The sequence below is a fragment of the Chelmon rostratus genome, chromosome 9 (assembly GCF_017976325.1).
Source record: "Chelmon rostratus isolate fCheRos1 chromosome 9, fCheRos1.pri, whole genome shotgun sequence".
Taxonomy (NCBI): Eukaryota; Metazoa; Chordata; class Actinopteri; order Chaetodontiformes; family Chaetodontidae; genus Chelmon; species Chelmon rostratus.
Window position 1 is genome coordinate 23,804,486 of NC_055666.1, and position 25,313 is coordinate 23,829,798.

A 25,313-nucleotide genomic window follows, 5' to 3' on the forward strand; every position below is an offset into this window, starting at 1 on the left:
CCTGGCTTATGTCACTTAAGCGACGGAAAGGCCGAGCAGAGTTCCCCGTCTGCATTAGTGTTACAACTCCTGCTGAATTTAATTCTTAGTGTGGAGCTCTCCGCCGTTTGTGTGTGTGTGTCCTCAGATAACTTTGTGAGGGAGAATCCACGTACTTGGCAACAGCGTGCCTCTGTTCAGGAAAAATCCCCAACTGGCTGTCTGCTTTGTTGCACCGCACGCCTTACAAGCAAAGCAGGGCTGAATGAAGTTTTGTGGTGTGGAAGTGTATCTCATGGCCAGGCTTATTTATTTATTTATTTATTTTTCTAATAAGCCTTTTAGCGACGGGTGTTGTCACAGACTACTGCCGGGGCTTAGTAGGGGGAATATTAGAGTTTTGTTGATTTGGCTGCTGGCTTTGGAGGCAAGTTGATTGGATCCCACCCCTCTTTTTTTTCTGAGCTGTTCATGTAGGTTCTGCTCGCCCCGATGCCATCAGTATATACAGCGCAGCAGATCACAAGGGCATGAAAACCCCAGTTTCCATGACATCTACTTTATCTCTTTATCTTTCAGTCTTTGCAACTATCCACCTTCCTATCATCTATGTATCTGGGTATAGATCCATCTCTCTATCCATTTATCCCTCCACTTTTTTATTAGTATTCACATCTCTTCGTACCTCCCTAACTCCTCCTCTCTGCTGTTTTTCTTTGTCCATCTGTCTTCAGATCTTTTTGTTTCCCTCTGGCAGTCTTTCCTTCTGTCTCTTCCTTACTTACACTTTCTGCTTTTCCATTTCAGCTGTTTATCTTATGTCCTCATCCAGGGCAACTTAAAATAAGTGTGGATGCAAAGTAAGCTTCAATTCTGAAACCAGCAGCTTTAACACTGTCTAGTGGCAAGTGCACATATGCAAGTCATAGCAGCATTATCTGTGACTTGCTCTCTGTCTCCTCTGTCAAGATTTTTCCCACAATCATTCCAGTTTCTGCAGAACACCTGGAAGATGTTTGAACTATTGCACAATGACCACTTTAAACACTATAGGTCAGCGGTAGATCAATAAATCAGCAAAATACATTAAATATATCAGCTGATATTATCTTATTGCACAAGTATCAGTAGTATATATATTGCCTAATATAAGACAAGGAACGACAGTACAGAAAAATATGGTCATTAATACTGTGTAAGTTAATATAGGAACAGTCTGGCCATTAAATAGTTTGTCCTAATCAGAGCATTGATAGGATCATTAGCTTCATTTTAATCATGCAAGTGCAATGACAGTACAAGTACAGAACGGTTAAACTTAAGTGCACAGACTGTGTGGATGTCTCCAAGCACACCTGTTATTTTGGCTCATGTATGCGCTGCAGCATCAAATACAAAAAGGCTGGGTGGGTGTTGAATATAGATCTGAGGGTGTGGTGATGATTAATAAATATGCACTCAGGCTGAAACAGCTCAGTACATGGAAAGATGCTTCTCCAGGAAATCATATTGTAGTCTAAATGGTGCAGAGCAGCACAGCATGTACACACAACACCTCAACTCTGTAGCCAGAGGCAGATGATGTGTTTTGGGTCTTTTTTTTTTAAGATGGAAATAAGTCTGTATTCTCAAGATTTATGCACTCTGGAAATCTCACATTTCCCACATAAGCATTGTTCATGTCAAAAAGTTCTATAAAGCCTTATGTAATCTGATAAATTGCCTCAAGCGATGTCGGATAAGCCTCAGATTTGAAGGTTTTCATCATTACAGGCAGGAATATTGAAATGTTGAGTGCCAAAGTCACAATATTGTTGATAAAGGTAGCGGAGAAAGTTTTACTAACTCTGTGATCGGATCCGGGTTTAAATTAAAATTCTCTCAGTTTAAGACTATATCATTATAAAGCTAGATATGTGTGCTACCATACCCTAGCTAAGGATTTAGTGATTAGGGAGACAGAGGTTTGACTTTGGCTCTTAGTTCTCTAAAGATATTTATACACAGTACAGAGAGCAAACTGACAGGAGGATACAAATATAGATATAGAGTCAAACAAAGACAAGAAGCTGAACAGAGATAAGCAAACGTAAAGCCATTATGTGCAGGCACGGTGCTCTGGATGACAGTGTCATGTAAACAAAGCTACACTATTAAGTGTCTCTCCATGGATTATTATGCTACGGTGTAGTATTTGATCAAGCTTGATGCACTCTAAAAGGTCTACGTGCTGAGAAGCAGTGAGATCTCAGTGTTGTGGTCTCAGTTGTTTTAAAAATGTAACCAAAACCATGCAAAATTGCTGTGTCCAATTTTTTAAGAAACAGTACGTGTAGATGGTAGTGTAGCTAAATGTCATTGTGTGTGTTTCACTGACACAACTGACCTTTGTGCTGCAAATCATTACAGACAATCAATGCACAGATGGGCATGTGTGTTTATTGTATTCACTCACTAAAGGCGCAGGCTTGAACACTTCTGTCAAATCATTTAATCCATGGTACTAATCGCCTTTTTTCTCACGAACACCCAGAGGGGCTACTGGGAGGATTACACATTGCAGTTTGTCTGCTGTTATGGTTCTGCTCTTGTGTATCTTTAATTAGCAAATGAAATACAAGCTCTTATGGTACAGCATACAGTAACTATGTATGTATGCAAATAAGAAGCATGGCCTCTGTCATTTCCTTTCACCAACTCGTATTCCAGTTGTGGTTTTTACTTTTTGTAGAGCTTGAAATATCTACATCTGTTATTATTATTTCAAAACTGACTCAGAAAATCAAACCCATATTAATTCATATGAAGTCACATTAATAAAAATAGGTCTAAAAACAGTAAACAGGAAACTGGAAACAGTAAAAAATACGTGTTGCAATTTTCAAAGCGAAAAATGACATGTTCAGTTTGCTTGTTTTGTCAAACCAATAGTTAAAAAACCCAACATACTCAAATTACAATTGAATATCTTTTCAATCTGAATATTTCTTAAACTGGAACAAGAGAAAGAAACAAATCAAGCTGCTAATTGTTTCAGCTCTCAATTTTTGTGTTTTTTATCCAGAGTTTTAAAAAGCTTATGGTTATACATGTGACAAATTAGAGTATGACTTTAAAAATACTGGATATTCACTTGAAAGGTGGATGTATAAGGTTTATAGCATTGTCCTTAAAGGTGAACGTAAGAATTGACATGTGCTGTATGAGCTGTATGTTTGCATATTTTAAATGAAATACAGTGAAAACAAAGTGCTGATATCTGGCAGGCAGCAGGAAGGCATACAAAAATCAATTAGGGGCAATCATAGTGTGCCGTCTGGGCTGATTAGATTACGCTATTTTTTATGTTTTCTTAGCCAGGATGAACACCACAGAGGGTAAATTAAGGGAAAGAGTGCAGACAAATGCATTCAAATGCTAGACTAAGGTTACATGGGCTGGAATCTGATTTGTTTTAACTCCCTGCTGTCAAAATCACAGGACACCTGTCAAAGGACAGCTCAATAAATATGCTAGCTGAGTTCATGTTCGATTTGCAAGCCCTCGTTCACAACTGGACAGTGGAAACAACCAAACCGACTTCAAACAATGCTAAAAAGGCAAATATCCTGCTGTAGTTTGAAACAAAAATAGAAACTATGTGTAATTCTGGTCCAGGAAACCATTCAGTACCCAGGGAAACCCCACTGTTCGTGGCTATCAAAATAGCTTCTTCCTCTGCTATTCTAAAACCGAGCAGTTGAACTAAGATAGAGAACTGCTGGATTCCTCTGGGCGGGCGTCTCCCTTCTAGTGAAACTGATGAAAAATTCATCTTGCCAGGTTCTGCTTTATCTTGAGCTCCCTGCAAAGCTTCATTAAATCTGCTGTAAAACCTCTACCTCGATTTGGCTCAGAGCTGAGACGCTACCGACGCTATAGCCTCTGATATGCATTGCATTTACATCAATTCTCTCACATATTTACAGCAACACGTTCGATACTGCATATGCATTTTGCTGAGAGAGCAGTTTAGAATCAGTGGCGATATTGTCAACATGGCAAACAACAGGTTAGCTTAGAGAGGTTAAAGGCCAGAGCATCCTGACAAATACATTTACGTTCCTTTAAAATGACAAGCATTAGCAGTGTGTGTGTGTGTGTGTGTGTCGGGGGGGTTAACGTGGGTGGAAACTAGCATCAAGTGAGCTTTTCGTTCATGGAGAGGGATTAGACGCCTCTCACTAGAAACGGAGGTTGGATTCAATCCAGCCCTCTCTCCTCCGCTTTGCTCACTTTCACCTCTCTTATTTTTCTCTTCTCTTATCCCTCTGTCTTTGATCCTTCTCTGTCCTTTCTTTTTCCATCCTCCACTGCTTCTTTAATTCCTTTCGCTTCCTCTTGGCTGAGTGTACCCAGCACTGACAAGCTCATTCATTCATTTTTCAGACATTGAAGTTTTTTCCTGGACAAACATTTCTCAGAGGCAAAAAAAAGAGTTGAACCTGTTCATTTTTTTCAGCTCTTATTTATTTATTCACACATGCACTCTGATGATCTCTTTCCTCTGTCACTCTGAGTCGCTCTGGACTGACAACAGTGTCTTCTCTCCATTTGGTTAATGTAACACTTATTTGCATGACTAACATGTTTGTGGGAAAACATGCTGCAGCTGCGATTACACTTTGGATGCTTCTGGCAACTAGTCCTCAGGTGAATGTTGGGAAAGGTTAGATCTTGATTACAATTTGAAGATCTCCGACCTGCTCCCCATGACCTTTTCCTGTGAAAGCCACACTAGCTAGCTACATATTAGAGCTGAAGTAGTTGAAGCCCTGATCAATTCAGAGAAGACTGGGTTCAGGGTGATAGGGTATTTTGAAATGACAAAGAATGCTTGCTCCACTTTTTAGGATGTTTCCAAGTGTTAAACAGGCATTTGCTATTGATCTGTCTCTTTGTGCTTTAATTTTGCTCTTTTGGAGCTGATATGTGGTACCAGGAAAAAGATATCAGCTCATATTTTGTCATATTACTACAATTTTTAGGCCTGAAAGCTTATTTTGCAGGTTAGAGACCGTTACCGTTGTTACAGTCTGTATCTTGTCAGTACAAAAATAATTTACACACACCTTGACCACAAGGTCAGGGTCGTCTTTGAAATGCACACAAAGGGCCACTAGAATAAGAAAAAATGATAGCTGGACTCAGCCTGCTGTACTTCCTCTGAAAGCACAGATCATTTTTCACCTCACCTCGAAACGCACAATAGTGACTGATGACAGCCATTCTGGGGTGGAGGAACTAACCTAGAAGCTGGGAAACTATGGTGGTGGACTGACCCATAAAGTAGACTTGTGTTTCCAGACCTTGGTGGGAAAATTCTGGCAGGAAAACTGTGTCACAAACTTCAGCAGTTTGCTTTCTGTGATAACAATCAAACTGCCCTTAAGCAAGGCACTCTAGCTGCACCTGTTCTAGCTCTGTAAAAAGCAGCACAAACCTGTGGTTGCACCAGGTAGGTCAAGTGTGGAACAATACAAGTCTGAGGAAGACTAACTGAGACATAAAACAGGCTCTCAGTCAAATAATCCTGCGTTAATAAATGTTTAAATAAAGGCAATTAGACACGAGTACTTACGAAGATAAGCTGCTCTCTTCCTAAACAGCTGTAAAACTAGGTGAAGTATAAGCCTTGAGCACGCTCCCAGTAATACAAATCTCAGGCTTTGAATAATAGGCAGGGATCATAAGTCTGTTTTGTGATAAATTGAAACAATTGTTGTCAACAATTCATCTGTAGGATATATTCTTCCTTCAGAGAAAAGAAACACTGCATTGCAGGAGGAGGAAAAGCCCCTGTGTCATTTGCATCTTATTTTTGGAAACCAATCGCCTCTGAGAAAACTTGCTGTCTCTGTCATCATTATATGATGAGTCACAGCCAGCGCTGCTCCAGGTGGACATATGAAAGAGAACAGAGACATACAGTTTTTAATATGAGATAGATATGTTTGGGGTTTTTCGCGACGTCTCCATGATTTGCACTTTTAAGTGGACAGACTGACAGGGTTTTTCCCATCTGAAAGTTAAGGTTAAGATTATTATAAATTAAATGTTTCACCTTTGTTGTGACAAGTCGTGTTTTCTTGATGAGCTGATATGTTGTCAGACTACCCATGTGCCTCATCAGCTGTTGCAGAGAGAATGTCATTCAGAGCTACAAGGTTTTAGGATATTCGCAGCCATTTTTCATTGTAATCATGAATAAAACATTGCTCAATGAGCTGATACAACATTCATCCAAAATCAATAAAATTATTACAACTGCTACATTTATTCAGCCAACTTTTGATGCTACTACTGTTCTTCCTGGAAAGGGCAACTGAATTTTAACACACTGTTATGTGCTCATTTAAAGTTTTATGGATAGTGTTTTGTACCATTATCTTTATCTCTAATTTTTGTTCTTTTATGTTGCTGCTAGTTGTTTGCTCAGATATCAGTTTAACTATGAGGAGTTTGGTGACTATCTTAGACACATAGCAAGCAAAATTGAAAGGACTTTCAACATCACCAATTTCAGTTTCCCAAAATAAAGTGTCACTGTGAGTTTTCTGAGGTCCAGAAGGAACCAGAATATCAACAACACGATCCCAACATGATGTCCAGAAATAAATAAAACAAGAATTCCTCACCCTGTCAGACTTGCCCCAATCCAAGCCCAGAGGGAAGAGATGGGGATGAAGGGCACTGCAGTGTCAGAGTTTGGCTCTGGATTTCCTGACACCATCTTGTCAAAGATGTCATCTTGCTGCTTCAGCTTGACAGCAATAATTTCTCACATTAACTATATTCTGCAGTTTCTTGCTGTTGGCTAAAGAAAGTTTCCACACCAAACTCAAAATATAAAAGCTGAAAATTACCATAAATTGGGTTATAAAATAAAGTCATACACTTTATGCACACCATAAAGGAACACTTAATGAGGTAGCTGTCTTTTCCCAGAGCAAAGGGTCTCCCATTTTCAAGCAATTAATCCACAATGTTTTTGACCTCGGTGATATCCTAGTGGCTAGATATGGTACACACCATGTGAGGAGAGCATGGCAGTGACAGCCTGCTTGAGATGGATGCCTCCCGTGCAAGAATGTATGCAATTATGGTCTGATATAGAAAAAGGACAACACATCTCTTCATGTTGTGTTTGTTTTCCCTGTGTTGCAGATCTTATTGTCAAACTGGCAAAGGACAAGTTTGGAGCCATTCAGACGGAATACCAGAAGGTAACCTTGCATGTGTGCATGTTTGTCTGTCTGTGAGTCTTAAAATGATGATTTATTTCTTTATCGTACTGCATTATGTTTTTCTGATTTCTGATATAAAATTACAGAATAAATGTGCCTCTGAGACGCTCTGTAGTCCGGAACTTCTCTGAAGCAAGGTGTTAATAGCTTTTACAAGCCAAGGCAAGGCCATCTTTTTACAAGCACCCCAGAAAAAATGATAATTGCTTCTGGCACAACCCGTGAATTTAGAGAGAGATACATCATTAGAGTTTTTATGCAGAACCACTTCCATAAGCATTCGTTTTTTAGCTCTTTGACAGTCCCTGAGATCTAAAAGAAATACAGAGAGAGTTCACTTTGTACCTTCTTCTTGATTAAGGGAGAATATATCTGTGTGCAGTGTTACAATATGCAACTCTGTGGATATGCATGCATGTTTTGAATTCTTTGATTTCTCTTTTTGTAGTTCTGTTTCATCCACATGTTTTTGTTTTGCGGCTTTGCTCTTTCTTTGACGCTGCGTTGCCTTTGTCTTCTGCATGCCCTCTTCATCTGATCTGCTCTGGTCTCCCTCAGCCAGAGAACATAGTGCTGACCCTTCAGGTAAAGTCTGCACACTGGACTTACAGTGAAACCCATCCCCTGTCTCATCATGCCCCACTGTCCCGAGTCACCAGGGTTGCACAATTCTGGCTAAAAATACACTCGAGTTGACATATTACTACATTTTTTGTTTATTTCAAGATCTTGATGATTGGAATATTCCTTAGTTGTGCAGCTCTATGACTCTCATCCAACCATCCTATTCACCTTGCAATCACCAAGTTAGCGTGGCCACAACTGTACCTCCTGTCTCATCTGAGACATGTCCTGATTTAGATCTTTCAGCTTCATGGAGGAGCAACAATGCTGACTGGATCACAGAGGACAAGTTTTAGTGCCCTGAAATGAAATTCATACTTTTTACAAACCATTTGGAATATTCTTTTACACCAGTGTCATAGCCCTGGCTCTCCCATGCTATGCTTATTGTGAAATTGTACCTTTTGTTTTCCTGCTTGGCTGCTGAAGACTTGTTAGGAGACCAGTATGTAACACAAACCAGCACATTCCCATCAAAGCCATCAATCCGATTTGGCAAGTTATACAAAAAGGTCTCAACTGTTACTACTCAAATTGTCTTAATATTAGTCTGTTTTAATGCCACAGTTATACACAAAAAATCCATTCTCCTATCATCATCTTTTATGATAAAGCAGTGATGCTGAATAAATGTATACCAGTGTGTAAATATAAATGTTCAGACAGAATAGCAGAATAGCTCTGGTCAGGCATCTAATGTGCTTCTCAGCAGTATTTACTCTGATATTCACCCAAACCACAGCAATGATGAGCCAAACAAGAGTGTGTGTTGCGCACACACACACTTGATCTTCTGCGTGCTGACGTTGGCAGAACTCTTTTTACTACTATAAATCTCCACACACTGACCTGGACCACTGACACGTAGTGTGCAATGCTGCTACAGCTTCACAGGGTTTCATAAAACATCTACCTCACTCAAGAAATAACAACAACAAACAAACTACCCCATGTGTGTCCCATTAAACCTGCAGTGTGGAACTCCTCCCTTCTGGCAATGAGAGTAATAACACAAACACTGTCGACATGCTTACGACTGCATAGGCTCCACCATACTCCTAGATGCTGTATCCTACTCCATTGCTGCAATTGCTCCCCTTTCAGCTCTTGCAGCCCAGTGATTGCTGGTTGATGTAAAACACATCACTACCAGTGCACCAGCATGTGAAGTCACCACAGACAACAGATCTAAAAACTCCAGTATACTGCGAAATACAGAGAGATTTACCTGGTGGTGATTGGCCTAATCAGCATTGTGTGATTGGCAAGGGCTTGAATGTCATATTCATTTCTATGTAAAAGTCCCAGAATGCAGCTTTAAAGTAATTAGAGGGAGGTAATCAGTTTTCCGGTCCCTCCATAAATATGTGATTTAAAATTCCAATACTGAAAAAAAAAACACACTCAACCATCAAATATTTACAAATTGCAAAATGTTATTTACTTCAATGAGGACAAATCAATTTCTCTTTTTTTCATGCACTCATCAACAAAACCTTCACTTTACTTTCACCTTGATTCTGTGGAACTTTTTAAATAAATTGTATTTATGACTACAAATCAGAAACAGTAATTTCAAGTCAAAACTGACACCAACACACTCCGTCCCAGTATGATGCTAACCAATGACAACATAGCCCAAAGTGAAATATCATCCAATGTCATTCATACTGGAGATGCATTGACCTTCACCATCTCATGTAGGTCACCGCCTAATAAATGGAAAGTCGACCAATCATGCCTTAAAAAGACGATTTTCCTGATTTTAGACCATTTGTTGTTGAAGGTTAGCTAATCAGTGAACTGCCCTTGTGTAATCTCGTATTAAATGAAAGCCTCCACACAGTGGATTTAAGTATTCCAGTTGTGATGAAGGCTTGTTGCTGCTTGCTGATGTTTGCAGAATTACACTTCACTTTTGCTACTTTGAAAATCATAAAGAGATCATGAGAATATCATGTTTCTCTTGTGTATTCAGCGCATGTTCATCCACTCCCAATCCAATTTACAATGAAGCAACAGGATCTGAGCTACAATCCTGAATCCAAATAGGAAGCACAAAAAAACACAAAGGACACAAACACAAATAAAGGATTAATTCGCAATGGCGTCTACATCTCAGGCTTTTGGCTAACGGTCGATGAGCAGTTTAGAGTAACACCAGCTTGGACCATCTCCAGGACACTTCTGCAGGCCTTGTGGCTGCTGCTTTGATTAAATCTGATTAAAGCTACAGAATTGCTTGTCTTCACCACTCAGACATGCTGCCACCTCATCATCCAGTTTGCCCTTATTGGAAGGTCACCTTCTTCTTTTGGGCACTTGCCAAGACAAAGCGATAGTCCAAAAATAGTTTGAGCTGCGGGCACTTAAGAGTGGTGGTGGAAAAAAAACAAAACGTTTTGACCTTTTTTTTGTAGATTCATCCAATAACAAGCAGAGCCCAGAAGCAGAATGACAATGCAAGCGTTCAGATTTGCACAATGTCCTCAACAACTGGGTTGACATTGGTGCTATAAGATGACATGGGACACACACACACTCACAGTGACTCGCTTTTCTTTTCTTTTTCTTTGCCTCTACATTTTCAAAACTCTAATTCCATCTTTTTCTCTCTGGTTCTACGGACCCTGAAGTCCTCCATGTTTCTAGTCAGAAAGGGCTTGACTGAAAACATTTTTCTTTCCACATCTTGTAAATTGTCCAAACACATGCTTTTGGAGGTTGGATTATACTGCCTGAGTCTTCCATGTTTGCAGAGATTTCCGAATGAACCAGAGGAGAATACTCCTCGCAGAGAAGTTCAAAATCCATTTCTTTTCAGCCTGCATGTTAAAATTCAAAAGCCGTAGGTCCCTGGAGAAGGCAGGGTCATTGACTTATGAGGGCGATTAAGATTAGTGCGAATCAGCTGGGAGAGCAGTTCGTCCATTCAGGAGCAGTGATAGCAGCCCCGCTTTGATCCTTTCATAACGAGAAGCTATTGAACATCATTGTGACAAGTTACATACGGTGTGGGAATTACCAATCCCCTATTCAATTTTGCCAATTTCCAAAGCCTGTGCTGAGTGTGGTTTAGATAGGGGCAGATTAAGTGGGAGCACTGTGGTACATGACAAGAGGTGGTGGAAGCTCTACTGAGAACCTGCCAACAGCAGCAATTTATATCAGGGAGAATTTGTAAAAAATCGTGTTGAGTCACCTTGAATATTTCTAATACTCAATCAAAGTCCAGAAATATTGAGGCTTTGTGATGAGTGATGTGCAGATTTCACAGTTGACTATTCACAGCCAAAGCACAATCCCAATTCATGCAGTGCAGTCAAACCATCTAGATACAGAAATACTAGATACTTTTCATATAAGATAAAAATTATATGTTTCTATGACAGTCAGCATTCCTTCACTCAGTCACTTCTGTGTTAACAGGCCCAGTCCCTGACATTTTCATCTTACTGGTCCTTACCACTGTTTACTAGCTCTCTGACTTCCTTACCCTCCTATTAACTGTTTAACCCTAACATCTGCCCTCTAAACATAGCAACCTAAGTCTTCACTGCAGATATTGTATGTGTGTATTTTACAAGTGCATGTGAACAAGTACATATTTTACAAGTGACAACCATATTTCTTCAAAAAATATGGAAGAATTTAGCTGTCAACCATCCATTTTGCAGTTATTCCCGTCAGATTTAGATTTTTTTTCAAAAGCCTAAAGGTAATATACACTCAGTTATTAGTTTGTTAGCAACTCCAGTCACATCATAAATTCTCCCACCATGAAGGTTATAATGCTTCATTTTAGATTAAACTGTTTTAGGAATGGGTTGATTCATCTTTATACTAATTTTGGAGGCTGTATTTCATAATAATAAAATGTATTTGTAAAGCAACTTTCAGATGAGAAATGCAGCCTGAAGTGCTTTAAAACAAAGAAATCATATGCACAAAGTGCTTCACGTAAAATTGAATGAAATTGATGGAGAATAAAGCCCACTTCATAGTAATTGAAAAAATAAGATATATATAGAATAAGGATGAAAATAAAGACAATGCCTAAGATAAGGTGGAAAATAGAACCACTGAATAATAGTTATAAAGTTACAGAGTGCATAAAATGCAGAAAATCAAGTAAAATACAACATTTTAAAAGAAGTGCAACCGTGCAAACAGCAGTTTATGATGTTTATTATGATTTATTTTTTAAAATATTGGTCTATTGTTACTGATATAAAAGGTGTGGTCAAATTATTATAACCTCCATGAAGGTGGGATGTAGGGCTGTTATGTTAGCCTGCATAGTTTTTATCTGGGTGTACCAAATGAACTGGCTGTAAATTTCTCACTTCATAAACAGTCCATGTAATTCTTCAGTTTTAGCTGTAAAGCTGGGGTAGTCAGATATTCACGCAACAATATACACTACAATCATATCTTGAGTACAGTAACCAATATCTGCCACTGCCAAGAGGTAATTTCACCTGCGCTTTGAGTTTTCTTTATTTCGTCAACTGACATAAACTGGATCCAGTCGAGTGACGCATGGTATTTCTTTGAAACTGACACTTGGTGCAATTAAATTATTAAAAATGATGAACTGCACTGAAACAGGTGTAGTTATCTCACCCAAGGGGCTGATTTGTTACCGTGTTTCAGGAAAACTCTGGATTTTATGACTCAACACAAGTCTAAAGTACTTGTTACGATAAAGTTTTTCTGCAGTGCACTAACTGCCTTGTAGTCCATTCCCATTGAAGTAGGTTTTTCATCATCAGATATGCTGTCTTCCCCCTTCATTAGAGAGGGAAAAACTGCACCATGGGGCTACATGGATGGCTCTGACTCCTTTCAGTATTTCCTTCCTTCATTTGTTAATATCCTCTCAGTGCATATTGGAAATTTTGCCGTTTGTTGGAAACGAATGTACAAAAACCTTTAAACTTGCTTACTGTCTCAGTCTCCCAGCTTGCAGCGTAGTATGTGAGTAAAGTATTGTCGCCCCACCCATTTTAAGAAAGACAGTTTTGGTATTTCTGTTGTGTACTAATGTAGTTAGGGAGTCAATTGTTGAATTAGCTTGTGGTATTTAAGAATTAGAAAAAAGGATTCTCCAGCAGTGAGTAGTGTTGCACAATGTGTTTATTGTTTACCCACAAATCCCTTTTTGACCGAGAGTAGAGAGAGAATTTCCAGCGATGAGATACTACCGGATATTTTTAGATTTGTTGCTCATTTTATCCTCTGCCTTGTGTGTGTCCTCCCTTTTTCTCCTGTATGCCGCTATTTATCTATCCTTTCTTCTCTCCCTCGCTCCACAACTCATCTGCTCTCCCGCCCTGATTCAATCCTATTTTCTCTGAACAACCCCCATCCCATTCTCCCCTCTTGTTGTTTCATCTCTTTTCTCTATTTTCACCTCTGGTCCCCCTTTTCCCGGCTCATCCCATGCCCATGTTCACCTTTCTCCATTATGTTTCCTAAATAACTTATCCCTTGTTCTTCATCGCATTTCTCCCTTCATTCCACCCAAGGCCATCTACTACGAGATAGGCTTCCTAGTATGTGCGGCAGTGGGCCTGCTGTTCGCCGTTCTGATGCCGATAGTCGGCCTCTTCTTCTGTATGTGCCGCTGCTGTGACAACTGCGGTGGCGAGATGCACCAACGCCAGAGGAAGAACGCGGACTGCCGGCGTGGCCTGCTGGGAACACTGCTCTTCTCCACCTCACTGGTCATCACGTGAGTATGACACATGCACACACCCACATGACACAGATATGGAAGAACACAGGGATATCAGGTTGCAAGCAGATGTGTATTTTCTGGTAAAACTTGCATGTTTAATTAATACCAGTTATGTGTGTTTGCACACACTCACACTGGAATTAAATGCAAGTTACTCCTCTACAGTGTTGCATTTGTGGACATATACACATATTCCAGTTAAAACAATGTACACACTTCCACCTCTGGTCATCTTGTGAGTCTGTTTCACACACAAACACGGTCAGATCAGCCTTACCCATCCCCCCTGCTGTTTGCTATATATAGTAAAGTCTACTGTAGACACTACAGTATGTGGCAGCACCCTTCTCTAAGCAGTGGTCATTATAATCTGCAGGGGAGTCAAACTGAATGCTTTCATTTACTGTGGTGGGAATTCCTTATGTCAACATATCTAAAATACTAACAAATCGATGATTACTCTCAAATCCACAATATAATTTATATATATCCTATGTTTCAAATGGTTGCCATTTTCTCTTGAATATACACTGCAATCATTTTCACCTCACTAGTCTCATTGCCTTTTTTGTATAATAATTAGAATACCTACTGCATCTGCCTTCAGGGTTTGTTATATTACTGCTCCAGCTGTCATTTCCCCATTTTATATGCACATTTTAAGCATTTAGCTGATGATTCTATCCAGTGGGAAATGCAGTGAGTCTACCAATAAAATTAACTCCTACATTGCAAACATTTCAAACTGTAGTAACTGTAATTCATTGTTGTAATCTATTGGTTTAATAGATAGTACCTCCAGCTATTTTCAGCCTGGACCCTGTCAAACTAAACTGCTATTACTTTCATCCAGCTATTTTAGATTTGAAATGCAGAAATTGCAGAAAGGGAAATTATTGCTGATGGAAAGGTTGATTTCCTAGTCTGACAACGTTTCGACAGGTAGTTGCTATTCTATTTACAAACTGGATCCTGTATTTTCAGTCATACCAATCAAACCAAATTGTCATCATCAGCCCTGAAACCACTATGTGCTTGTTCGACAGGGTTCAGCTCATTTTTACACTGGATAATAGACTTTTTATACATGAAAACATGCTTCAGGCCATTTTAAAGCATTCAAGGATGTTAGCATTATGTAGCCTCATAACTGTAGGAGAAGGTCATGACTCAAATCTTCTAACGTTCTCCTTTTTTTTATCCAAAATTCCCTCTTTTTGTTACCACTCCAACACTTTGCAGCTCAACAGTGAAACACAAAATGGTAATTTTGAATTGAAACAGATCCTTAAAAAGTTACCCACTTGATTTGTCTAACTCCTTAAAGACTGTTTTCTTTTTTACTGACATGTATCCTTAAGAGTGCTTTCGGGGTGCAGTACTTCTTCATATCGGAGAGCCACCTTTCATGCAAGTGAAAAAAAATAGTGCAGCAAGTGATATGATTCCAGTGATAATTGCAAATGATGATGGAAAAATAGGAAGGATTTGGCTGTTGTTGGGAATAAAGCTTTAAGTTGTACTTCTTGAGCCTATTGCATCATCTGGCTGCCCAGCACCTCGCTGAAACTGATTGCTCAGAAAATGGACAACAGGAAACTCAATACTCTCTTCACTCTGTTTCATAGTCTCAGCAGTAGAAGAAGCTGTAGCCGCTGGGGATGTAGCCACAGTACAAAAGGCTTGGGAGAGCTGTGTTTGCCTCTTGTGCTAGACTGAAGGGATCCAGGAGTGTGCTTAGTTTGATGTTCTTTGACTTTCTGTCTTCATTGGAACGAAGCCCTGTTATTAGAAATTCCACAGCAATATCCTAGCGCCCGCGACGCAAGAGTCTGAGAGCATCCTCAGAGCTCTTATTAAATCTCCCCAGCTACCAGGCAGAGCTGCTGCAGAGTCCCTAATAAAGCAATTACAGGCAGGAGAGGGATGAGTACCGAGCCCAGGCCCACACTGCTTTTTACCACCACTAGAAAGCTGACAGCGAGGCACAGACGAGTGGCAGGGGTGATATTTATTTCCAAGACGTGTTAAAATCGGATTAAGAAGGCGAAACGACACCCAGCTAAAGGTGAAGACAATAAATTGCCCGAGGATGAGATAGTAGAGTGAATATGCCAAAAACAGAATTGTGTTTATCAAGCGTGGACATTCTGCACATTCTGTGATAGAAGCTTAGGTCATACGGTACAGCTGACAATATAGAACTTTTAACTAGACCTACTGTACACAAGCTATTTAGATCTCAAAGTATAGAAGCACAGTATAAAAACCTGTTAGTAAGACCCAGTCTTACTAACATGATTGCAGTGAATACATTGATGTACATCAGTGACAGACAGCGAGGAGCACTCATAGTTGCCTCTAAATAACACTAATTCTTTCACCTGTCCTGAAACCCCATAAGGCCTTTGTATATAATTTTTCAAATGCATGACCACCACTGACAACAGCTGGGTGGTCTTAAACCGAAACATGGTGATTAAGAAAGAGATAAATCCCCTCTTACAGTGAACTCATAGTGTTCAGAACTAACACGTGAAGCAACAGACCAATGTAGCATTGCATTCACAATCTTTAAGTTAGAAATATCTGGGTTTGTAGTCTGGCACTGAGGCTGATTTCTACTTTGGGGAATCCTGTAGTATTGAAGAACAATCACACTGGGTTACTGGTATCAGGCGGAACGAAAAAAACAAACAAGCACAAGGTAGACAAGAGTAGGGGGAATTAAGCTGTCTGAGAGTTGGTACATATATCATAGCTGTTCAGCACAGGATGATGTGTATAAGTGTACTTAACAGAACCATAGGTCTACTTTCACATACTGCAGTCAGATCAGTAGTACATTATACAGTCAAGGGAGTGCAGAGGCATTACAGCATCCCTTTGGTACTAAGACGTACCCAGGTGTCTGGGAAGAATCTGTGCACTAGTTTTGTAGTTATAATACTACCAACACTTTATATTAAGGTGCATATAGTCACCATTAACTGCTTGCTTATTAGCATGAATACTAGTAGTATTATCGGCTGTTACCAATAAACAGCAATTAGAAGGTTACTGAAAGAGATCATTCAGAATAAAGCATTAATAAGTGCTTTACAATGACAAATAAGGAGCCAGTATGCTACTAATATGCATGCTAAAAAGCACTGACTTAATGGTGAATGCCTTATTCAGGTGTACCTTAAAGTTACCATAATATTTTACATGGGATTTATGTGAAATAATCAGCACAGCACAGCACAACAGCACAGGATCAACTGTAACAGTGAACTACATGGAAATAGGAAGAAATAAGATGAGTAAGAGAAGAAAATTTCACTGTTGCACCGCCCTTTACTCTGAAGGTGGCAGGGTCAGATCCCAGAGAATCTGCCAAAAGGCTGTGGTTGTAAACGTGAATGACTGATGTTCACTGGGTTAGAGTAGCGCTGTAGTCATTTGGGGTTTGATTCACACAGATGCCAGTCATGTTGAAAATGCACACACTCCTGCTCGTACGCTCTGGCTACGAATGTGCTGCGTAAGTAACACAGGCGAGCTTGCTGTCACGCCGGGATCAAATCTGCCAAACAACAGCAGATGTGAAGTTCAGTGCAGAGTTAATTCTGTATCGCTGTTTGTTATTGAATGTTGTGTACTAGAGGCAGAACGCTGGCTCAGTTTTGTTGGGATTCATCTGATGAGAAGATTTTGTAGATTCAATCATGACATTTACATAAACACTAATAATTTCATCAGAACCAGATTAATGCAACACTCTGATTACTGCAACTGTGTTATTAACACTTTCACCAGGTTAAATAAGGTAAATGAATCTTGAAATCTAAATAAGCATAAACTGATTAACAGGGCTGCATTAACTGTCAATCCTCAAATTACAGTGCCATATAATTACATTACATGGATTTCTTTCAGAGCTATGAATCTTGGCACATTTCAGATTTCAGAAACAACAGTGTTTCTATACATGCTGGCAGTCATGGAAAATCAAAGAGAAGTGTGTTAGCATTACGGATGAGATCCCATTAGACATTTAGAGTGAAATGAACTACAGTTGTTATAATGGTCTTAGTAATGATGTGGTAAAAACGAATGATGTCAGCAGCCTTGTTACCGTCATATTTTGTCTGATGAAGCTAGAATTACTGACCTCAATAATTTCTTAAATAACCCAACTTACCCAAAATGTTTATTCTTTGTTTTTTTATTTGGTGCATTTTAACAAGCACTGCATCAAGGACCACATGAATACATTTGGAGTCATGCTTGGTCATGAGCTTCAGTTTGTCATGAGCTTCCCTTTTGTTTCCTCCTAAGTAGCTTGAAGGTGGGCGAGAGCCTCATACATCACACTGTCTGACCATATGAACAGTGAAATACTCAAACTCAAATCTTTTATGGCTGCACTGTTCTATCAACTGGAAATATTCTGCATGTCTTTAAACATCGATATATATTTGATCAAAAATCCGTCTTGACGTATTTGGTATCTTTGGAAACTTTGGGATCTCCACTATTTAAAACACCCAACGATTTAAAATACATTTTAGGAGAATTTGAAAAATGCTTGGCTCTACCGAATGGGTTTGTAATGAGTTTAATTGATTAGTGTGATGATATTCCCATTAGAAAAAAAATTATAAACAAAAGTAAAAAGTTTTTCCTGTGCACAACCTTGGCAGACTGTCCATGTAACTTCTCTACGAACAAAAAGAGATCAAATCTCAATATTGTTTTCTGTTAATCCTCATGTAAATGTGATGAACTGTGCTGTGGAGGTTTTGTTGCACAACAGCCTATCAGTGGTTACATCTGTCTGCACACCAGCCCCTGTGTGTTTGTTTGTTATTAACGTATCATGTCTTTGCTCATGCATAAATGCATGTACCGCGTAGTAAAACGGCATGTTGCACTACGCCTGCCAGCTATTGAAAGGCCACACTGCACATTATTAAAAGAACAGCAGGAGCTATTTCAGACTCTACTAATCAGCTCTGATTCCACAAAACCCCTGCATGGATTTATAGTGATAAAATGGCAGATATAAAATCCTTCCCTCTGTTCCGGCCATGTGAACGACCCCTGCCTCGTGTTGTTACCCAGCATGCATTTCAGCAGTCTATTTCAGTCGCTGGGTGTCCAACACTATTAACACAAAAGGTCCCAACATTATGGGCTTCGTAATTCATGCTAATCATATTGGGTCTAATTAATGATAATGTAGGCGACAGTGAACTGAACATTCATACCACATCTTCCTTGGCTCAAGTGTGGCTGGTTTTTGCACGTCTCTCACTCCTAAAGTCTCCTGTTGTTCTTTATTACAACACTACCTACAATTCTAAAAAATATTAAGATAAATATGACAATACAGAATTTTGATTGATATCCCCATAATATATTATTGGGTCTCCAAATTCCAAAATGTCCTCCTTGTGTTTTAGAATACGGGGATTCTAAAGGTTATGTACATAATGTTACTGTCCTGCTGAGTGTCCAACACACAGCACACAACACTCATGTGCCTTCGTGGAACAATAAAATCAAGGAAAACTGTGCTAGAACGGTGAAGAGCTGCACAAACAAATTCAGGACACATGTTTACATAAAGCAAAAGAGAAGAGACGCAACGTGATGCAATACTCTCTAAGGCGTTGTGCAGCATATTCTGAATTAAACATGTAATACAATAAAAACAGTTTTACACAACTGTCCACAGACAACCAGAATATCCTTTGAAGTCCTACTGTGTTTTTAATCAGGCTAAAAACATTCTGCCTTGAAATAGGACCAGGTGTCTAAATGCCTTGAGGCTGTTTTCAGGACAGTGCTTCCCCTCTTAAACTATGTTTTAACAAATATGCATGTCTGTAAATTTAATTTCTGATCACATTTCAATGTCAACAGACAACTGACTGAGAGAAGATATTTTTGTTTTCCTCTTGGTATTGGAGGTTCACCTCTGTAGAGGTAATAGACAGGTGAGTGGTATCCCATCATGTCAATACATAAACCTCAAGAGCAAAACCAGAGTGTAGACTTCTGCCCTTAATACAAATAATAGCTGCTACTGTTTTCAGTGTGTTTGGCTTTGTATAATATACAGAGGTTGGGCTTTCAGGAAAAAAAGAAAAAGAAAAAAAACCCCTCTCAGTTAATGCAAGGCTCACAGTAGCTCCACTCTTATTTATGTGACAGGAGACATTAGCACTGAATTGTGCTGAATTATTAATAAAGTGACCCAATTAATGAGTAGAAACAAATTTTCATCACTGGTCCACTTTTTATTGGAGCACAGAGTGCTGAAGGGACATCAGCAGGAGCTCAACAGCCACAGCCTACAGACAACAATAAGCCTAAGAATAAAAAATATCGTTATTTAGTGAGCACTTTAAAAAAAAAAAAAAAAATCCTTGTTACGGTGCTTCAAAAAGACAACAAAGATCACAGACTCGGCTGATCGGACTTCCTCGGGCAGATTGTTCCAATTGACAGCAAATGCTCTGTCCCATTTAGTTTTCAGCAAGCCTCTGGAACAAACAAAAGGCCTCTGCCCGAGGAGCTCAAGGTACGCACCAGCGTGTATTCGGTGCGGTACACAAACACTTGTATACAGTACTACAGACAAATAAAACAAGGCATGCCAAATATCTGTGCACACACTCCTTCACATACATGTATTTGATTTGTCATGAGACCCAATATACACGTCTTGGGATATGAATTATGTCTGGCAATACTTTTTAGTCTCTGTAAAGCTAAAGTTAGATCACTAAAGAGCACTAGAATTACTTCCAGCTTTCACTTCTCTTTAAATTGTGGCACAGAGGTAAATTTGCCTGGCATTTCCTAAACTTCTGTAACATTCTTGTTCAAGTACCCTTTAATAGCTTCGAATAATCCCCAAATGATATGTAATACTTCACTGAACAAGGTTTTTGATTGCAGCTAACCAGTATTTGCAGTGAACCGTCTCACCATCCCCTCCTTACTGCTGACACAAATGTATGAGCACAATCCCTCTCAGACACACGCACAAAAACAAGGGGCACAATTAGTCACTCTTAGACACAAACAACCAAACACTCTCTCACACATCCTCTAACCCCTGTAACCCACACATCGCTCAGCTCACAGCATGCCTGGGGAATCATCACATGCAAGACTATTTTTAGGGGATTCATTTATAGTGTGATGAGCATTAAGTTCACTCTGTCATAAAAGAAGCCACAATGGCTATGAAGATGTCACTGTCTGACTAAATGTCACTGGGAGGTCCTCAAGGGGAATTCATTTCCAGAGCTTTGGAAAACTTAACTCAAAGTGTTTGTGGGGAAAATGGGCAGCAGCAATGCAAAAGCTGATTATCTTAACATGTGGTGTGGACAGTTTCATTAAGTTTAGCGTGGAAGCACAGAAAAGAGAATTTATGTACAGTATTTACATTCATTACTTATGATTCCAGAAGTTACAATGAGTAGGTGGAAATGACTTAGAGTTACTTTATCATCCGTAGAATAATTCTCTGTGTGGAGCTCTTAGCTTTGAAACCCTTTCAAAAACTCAGTCCTCTGAGTTCCTGAATAATTAATATTCAGGAGATCAGGCTGATTGTGGCTGCTTCCCTGTGCTCCTTATGCAGTATTTGGCTCTGTCCGGTTTTATTTTGGTTTTACTCATCTCATCCTTAATTTATTGGAGTTGTTTGTTGACCTCTCAGACATTTCTTATTTCCATAAGTATGGTCTCAAGCTCATGTTCATGCCAAACTCCTCTTTATTGCAAAGGTCAGTATTTGCCAGGGAGCGATCACAAGCGTGGAAAGTGTTAATTGAGATTATGTAAAGGGTTTCGCTTGGATTTTGTTTTTTACTTGATCTTCGTCATGACACAACAATTATTAATTTATTTTAGAACACGTCTGTGTAAAGTTTTACAGATGTCTTTTAATGTTGCAAGTGGGAGAAGTGAAGAAGTTGCTAATCAATCCATAGTGTGCTATCTAACCATCTCGTCTGTGTTATGTTCAGTCAGTACAGAAGTGGTTAGCAGTGAGGTTGCTAGAAGCAGTTAACATTCATGGAGATAGAAGATATATGCAGATTGAAGAGCTGTTAATTCTGATGTCGCCTTACATCTTTGTGGCCATTTTTCTGTCACAATCTTTCTGGCTCTGGCATAGAAAGATGATTCTTAATCCCGCCTACTGGAAACTGCCATCAATGTGAACAACATCAGACATTGCTGAGACAAAACATTTTCACAATCTCTTAGCTCCGTTCTTTCTCATTGTGCCTGAAGCCTTAATATTTACTATTAGGATTAATATTGTTTTATTGTTTTTGTTTTGTTATTGTTTGTTGTCCCTAGTTGTATATTGAATTTCCACTAATAAACTTAAGTGAGCACGTCTCACTTTCTGTGTCAGTCCACATGTCATAATGCCCAAGTACATGATCACTGCCTGGCACACAGACAACACACAATGGGTGCTTTACACAAACCACTGCCTAGTTAATTAACTGGAGAGGCTGATGTCAGAATCTGCTGTGCATCCCATAATTTATTACATCACCTGAAGAGACCTCGCTCTCACTAATCATTCTAATTCTTCCTCATTTCTGGTTTATAGCTGGACTCCACTTTATTTTTTACTAATCAGATTTTAACCTCATCCTGGGGTCTTTTCTGGTCAGTATGTTCTTGTACTGTAGTGTCCACATTACAAGTCAACACACAAGTAGTCTAACAGCAATTTAACAGAGCAAAACAAATTGATGTTCACACCTTGGTCAGGCTATTTTTTTTTTTTTATTCATTGAAGACATTTGTGTCATAGCGGTGATGATATGGCACGTTGTTGCACCGGGGAGAGAGAGGGCAAAGCTGCAGGGCTCGAAGATGTCGTCTACAGCTAAGAGTTGCTGTCTATCTCAGCGAGGACTGGCTAGGGGGATTTATAATCCAGAAATAGCAGCATTTCTAATGCAGATAGAGCCATCTTTCATTTCTTTGTGTCAATGTTTTTAAATTTGTTCTTCTCCTTTGCTTCTGTGCTGGTAGTTCTGTTCGCTTTAGAAATTACCTTTGGGAATTATCTTTCTAGAGTGGATGCTCATGTCCACACAGATACAACCTTATGTTTCTCAGCAACACGGAGGCTCTCCTCTGCGATATCAACAGTTAAAACTGAAAATGTTGCTAGTTTAGTGACATTTTATGAAGAGTACAAATAATGTAAAAAACTAAATATCATGTATCATCACCTGAAAAGTAAGACGGGTGAAGTAAAGCCGTAGGTAATTTGCCCAAAGATGATTTTCTTAAATCCAATATCTGCAGTTGATGTGGTGGTGTCAGGCCATATGGGCTCCTCATGAATGTGGGTGAGTATTTTTAACTTTGAGGAATGTATATAGCAGGCTACACCATGTACATCAATGGCTACTGGAAGTTAAGAAATGGAAGAGGAAATGGAAGAAAGAAAAAATGAGCAGGCTGCATAAGGTCAAAAGCACATACTACAATCACATCTACATTTGATGCCAGCCAAACTGTGATAGAAAAAGTTACACAAACTTGCACACAGTGCAGTGACATTTACAAGTCAGGAATTGAAAACAGAAGTCACATAGCTCGTATGTTGAGAGTGTTGAGCTGTTGCTCCTCCCTAAAAACCACATTGCAGTTCATTTGGAAGACAAAGAATGAACATAATCTGTATCATCATGGGGTTGTGCATTTGCATGCAGGTGTATTTGCATTTTACATGCCTGTGTAGATGGGTTTGCTGTGGTGTTACTTTAATCCAAACCTTCTTGGATAACATTGATTCCAATCATTCTGAACACAGATGCTGCAGACCCAGCAAGAAATAATAAAATAATTCCCAGACATGGGGCCAGATGTATAAACAATGTGTATGCAGAAAAACTATGCATACCTAATTCCCCACACACAAACAGATTTTTATAACAGAAGAATATGCAATGAGGATGTTTGTGTAAAACAAGCTATTCTGATCAATTTTGAGAAGATTATTTACTGTGAATATTGAGTGACAGATGAGTTTTCCTGATGTATTTAGGAAATATCCAATTCTCTGTCTCTATTGTGTATTTTTTTATATATAATTTTTAACAATTATACATACTTAATGGGCTTATGTTTGACAAATTCAGTGTTTTCTTCATTCTGACGTTTGTCCATTGTTCTGTTTGGTCTGTGGATTTTTTAACTGTACTTTTCTCATGGAGGATGAGGCTGTTATGCAGACAGTGAACGTTCTGTCTCCAGCTTGTGTTCAGGTCCTCACCTTGACCTGTGAGACTTTAAGTTTATATTTAAAAAAAATCTAAACTTTAAATACAGTATAATAATTTCATTTAAAAATAAATGAAATGCTGAGATATATTGTAAATGGACTGTATTTATATAGCGCTTTTCTAGACTTGCGACCACTGTTTGCCAATTTCATGGATTTTTTTAAATTGCATTTTTGTTATCCTGAATTGTGAAGCACTTTGTAAAGTCTGTTTCAATATGAGTTTTATAAATAAATAAATTTAAATTAAATAGCCACAGTTGCACATGTTGACAGCCGATCTGGTGCTGCTGGAGAACCTCGCCAATCCAACACATCAATGTATCGATTCACAACGCTTTATAAATCCAACAAAAAAGCATGCCTGTGCATATTTTTGTCTCTGTGTGTACACAGACTTTTAGTCATGAATCTACATAGTTTTATGCATCTGGCCCCTGGGTAGTGTTTGCTCCATGCTGAGCCAACTTAATCGCAAAGGACTACACAATTAAAACCAATCACTGTGATTCAGCAAGTTTCTAACTTTTCAGAATTCCTGGCTCCCTGAGGGAAAAAACTTTGAGTACTGACACTAAAGAAAGTTTTAAACTTCAAGTGCTTCTCCTGAGCCCTTGTAGTTAAATAATGAGATGCAACTCATAGCAGAATCCATTCAAAGCGCATGTTTGATTGGCCAAGGCTTAATAGAGTGCAAAAACTTGTTATGAAAGTGCTGTTTACTGAGTAAATTACCTGCTCTTTGAACTGCTTCAGCAGTCATTCTTTGACATAAGTTGTTTTCTTTTGGACAGCTGACATTTATTCTTAAATCACATTATTAATATTTGCTTTAAAGGTTAATTATTTTTATAACCTTAATCTATCCAGAGATGGTTTCCTGAGCAGAACTAATATGTTACACCATCACCTTCTGTGTCTGATATCCTCCTGGAAAAAAAGCTGTCTGCCTCGCTGCTTCACAAATTACAGACAGGTTGGTACTTCAGTGATTGTTTTACAAACACATCAGCAGAGCAGATGCTTAGTGTTCCATTTGTTTGAGCCTGAAGACTGTAGTTGAATGATGGTCTCCAAATCCTCTAATTTATACTTAACCTTTAGAAACTGAGATGCACAGCCAATTTATATAGGAGGCAAGTGCCTTAATTAGGTGCTCAAACCATAAACTGAAAAAACCATGGATGTAGTTTCTGTGACACTAAACCCATTGGTTTCTGTAGAGTCATTGAGAAGCTCTGTGACAGTGGCTCCAGCCATCGCCATGTTGGCAGTGCGTGACTAGAGTCCAGTTTGGTGGAGTCAACATCCAGCTGGGCGGAACAAAGCCTGGTTTAGGAAACCTAGTGGC

General features: G+C 39.1%; 1 protein-coding gene across 1 annotated transcript in view; it reads left to right on the forward strand.

Annotated features, from left to right (window-relative positions):
• The window catches only part of prom1a (prominin 1a), a 77,268-nt gene that overhangs the window by 19,512 nt on the left and 32,443 nt on the right, over positions 1–25,313 (forward strand). Inside the window, exons 2-4 of the mRNA XM_041943777.1 lie at positions 7,186–7,244; positions 7,824–7,850; positions 13,421–13,626. Coding sequence (XP_041799711.1) covers positions 7,186–7,244; positions 7,824–7,850; positions 13,421–13,626 — 292 coding nt within the window. The remainder of the gene's footprint in view (positions 1–7,185; positions 7,245–7,823; positions 7,851–13,420; positions 13,627–25,313) is intronic.